A 2,172-nucleotide genomic window follows, 5' to 3' on the forward strand; every position below is an offset into this window, starting at 1 on the left:
TAACCGGGCATGTTTGTCACCACCAGTTCCTCATAAGGTCAATATTTTTAAAAAATGTATTGGCCATTTTCCCAAAACGAGATTTTCCTCTATACTTTTTTGAATAAATCCACTCTATTCCATCCAATCTTCACGAAATTTTCACATAATGAAGACAAGATGTGATACTAAAACTGTATTAGTTGCATTTTTGAAATATGGAATACATTTTTGGTGGTAGTGGCTGAAGTGTGGATTTTCACTGATTTTTTGCAAACTTGAGTACTACCTCAGGAAAAAAAATCATTAAAAATTGTGTAATTCATTTAGGAAAAAGCAAACAGCCAAATATTTAGATTTAATGTTTGCTAACATGAATGTAAAAAAGAAACAATAAATTTTCAAAAACAATAAGAGCGGTATTCATTACGTAAGACAAGTCAACACAATCAAATATCGTTGCCGTATGAATGTAAGCTAAACTTTTATCTCAAATTTGATTGTGGATTTCAATACTCCTTACTATGCTTGCTATATATTAAATTTGGTAAAATGTGGTCCAGTTTTAGCCTTCAGGTGTACCCCCCCCCCCCCTTAATACAAAAATAAACACTGATCGAATGTAATGTCAAAGTACGTTTCATCTATGATTTTTTACTTCTGCAACTTCTGCTTTTTGCACACTCTCATTTACCTCCCTCTCTCTCTCTCTCTCTCTCTCTCTCTCTCTCTCTCTCTCTCTCTCTCTCTCTCTCTCTCTCTCTCTCTCTCTCTCTCTCACACACACACACACACACACACACACACACACACACACACACTAACGTACCGAGGTTCTCCCTCAGAAGCCATGTGAGTACGGAGTCTCGGTAAGGGATGAAGTCCTGTTTGTTCTTCTTCTTCTTGGCCTGGACAAGGGAACAGAGGACACAGGGAAAAATGTTATGTACATCCAATTCCACACTCTTTCACATCACGACTAAAGGGGGTATTGCACACTAAGTTAAAACTGACAGTATTTTGGTTTTTCTGTTTTGTTTCAGTAAGAGTTTTACAACACTAGCAACACCATAAACTCACCTGTGGTGGTACACAGATTGTTTGTGTGTTGGTTTGTATAAGTAAAGAAGTACTTGTTTGTTTGAGTAAAGAAAACACATAGAAACAATAGTGGTCACTTTAAAAAAAAATTCTTTAGTAACAGTTTTACGGCACTCACAGCTTAATGCCATACAAGTGCCGAATATTAGAAGTGCTACAAGAGAGCGTTTCCATATTACGCTACACAAACCGCTGACACAGTACAGAAATTAACTTATGTATGGGCTTCCTTTGCCAGTACACCACGCTTCCTCCGAGAAACTGGCGATAGAATGTTTGTTTGTCTGAGTAACGGGAGATGCACATAGACACAATGATCGTCATTTTATACAGGGAAACAGGAAGACTGACACACAGACAGAGATAACAGTGGGAAAGAAAAGAATTGGAACCTACCGTTGACGTCCTCCCCCCACCTGAAAGGAAATAATGTCCCCTACCCTATCAGTAACACAGAACAATGGACACATTCGATACACCTAAAGAAAAAAATACAGCTACAGCAGCCTAAGAGTGTTGTTCTAAAGGATAGAGGAAAAAGTACAGGAAATCTATAACCAAAATTAGATCCCATCTTCCAAATAATTTCATAATAGCCACCAGTCATTGACAATACACGAACATGTACCACACGGGAATCGAACTTGGGTCTTCTGTGTGCGACGGCAAAGCGTCTAACTACTGCTCCACTGACACTGGTGTGTATGCTACATTTAGCATTTTATAAAAGTAGACGGTGGATACGTATCGATTTGTCAAAATCTGAATTCATCAATTATCGATAAGACATGAAGTGAATCATTAGCTATAAAAGACTTAAGGACTTCTTCCTATTCTCCAAAGAGAAAGTTTTAAAAGCTGAGCTCGGGGTGTCACGTCAACATTAGAAAAACTTACACTACCAAAACGGAGAACTTAACGGCAATCTAAGAACCAACAAAATCCGAACAGCAAGACAAAGGCGTCATAATAAGGAACTTATACAATCCAAGTTTCAAGACCAGTGACACCGTGAATGGGTGTGTGAGTGAGAGAGAGTGAGTGTGTGTGTGTGTGTGTGTGTGTGTGTGTGTGTGTGTGTGTGTGTGTGTG

At 38.5% G+C, this 2,172-nt stretch overlaps 1 protein-coding gene across 1 annotated transcript in view; it reads right to left on the bottom strand.

The window, feature by feature from the left end:
• Positions 1–2,172, bottom strand: part of LOC100533544 (kinesin 3) — a gene marked incomplete in the record, with an annotated part of 110,535 nt that overhangs the window by 83,362 nt on the left and 25,001 nt on the right. The window contains 1 exon segment of the mRNA XM_035970078.1: positions 809–887. Coding sequence (XP_035825971.1) covers positions 809–887 — 79 coding nt within the window.

The sequence above is a fragment of the Aplysia californica genome, unplaced genomic scaffold (genome assembly GCF_000002075.1).
Source record: "Aplysia californica isolate F4 #8 unplaced genomic scaffold, AplCal3.0 scaffold00217, whole genome shotgun sequence".
In the NCBI taxonomy this organism is placed as follows: domain Eukaryota; kingdom Metazoa; phylum Mollusca; class Gastropoda; order Aplysiida; family Aplysiidae; genus Aplysia; species Aplysia californica.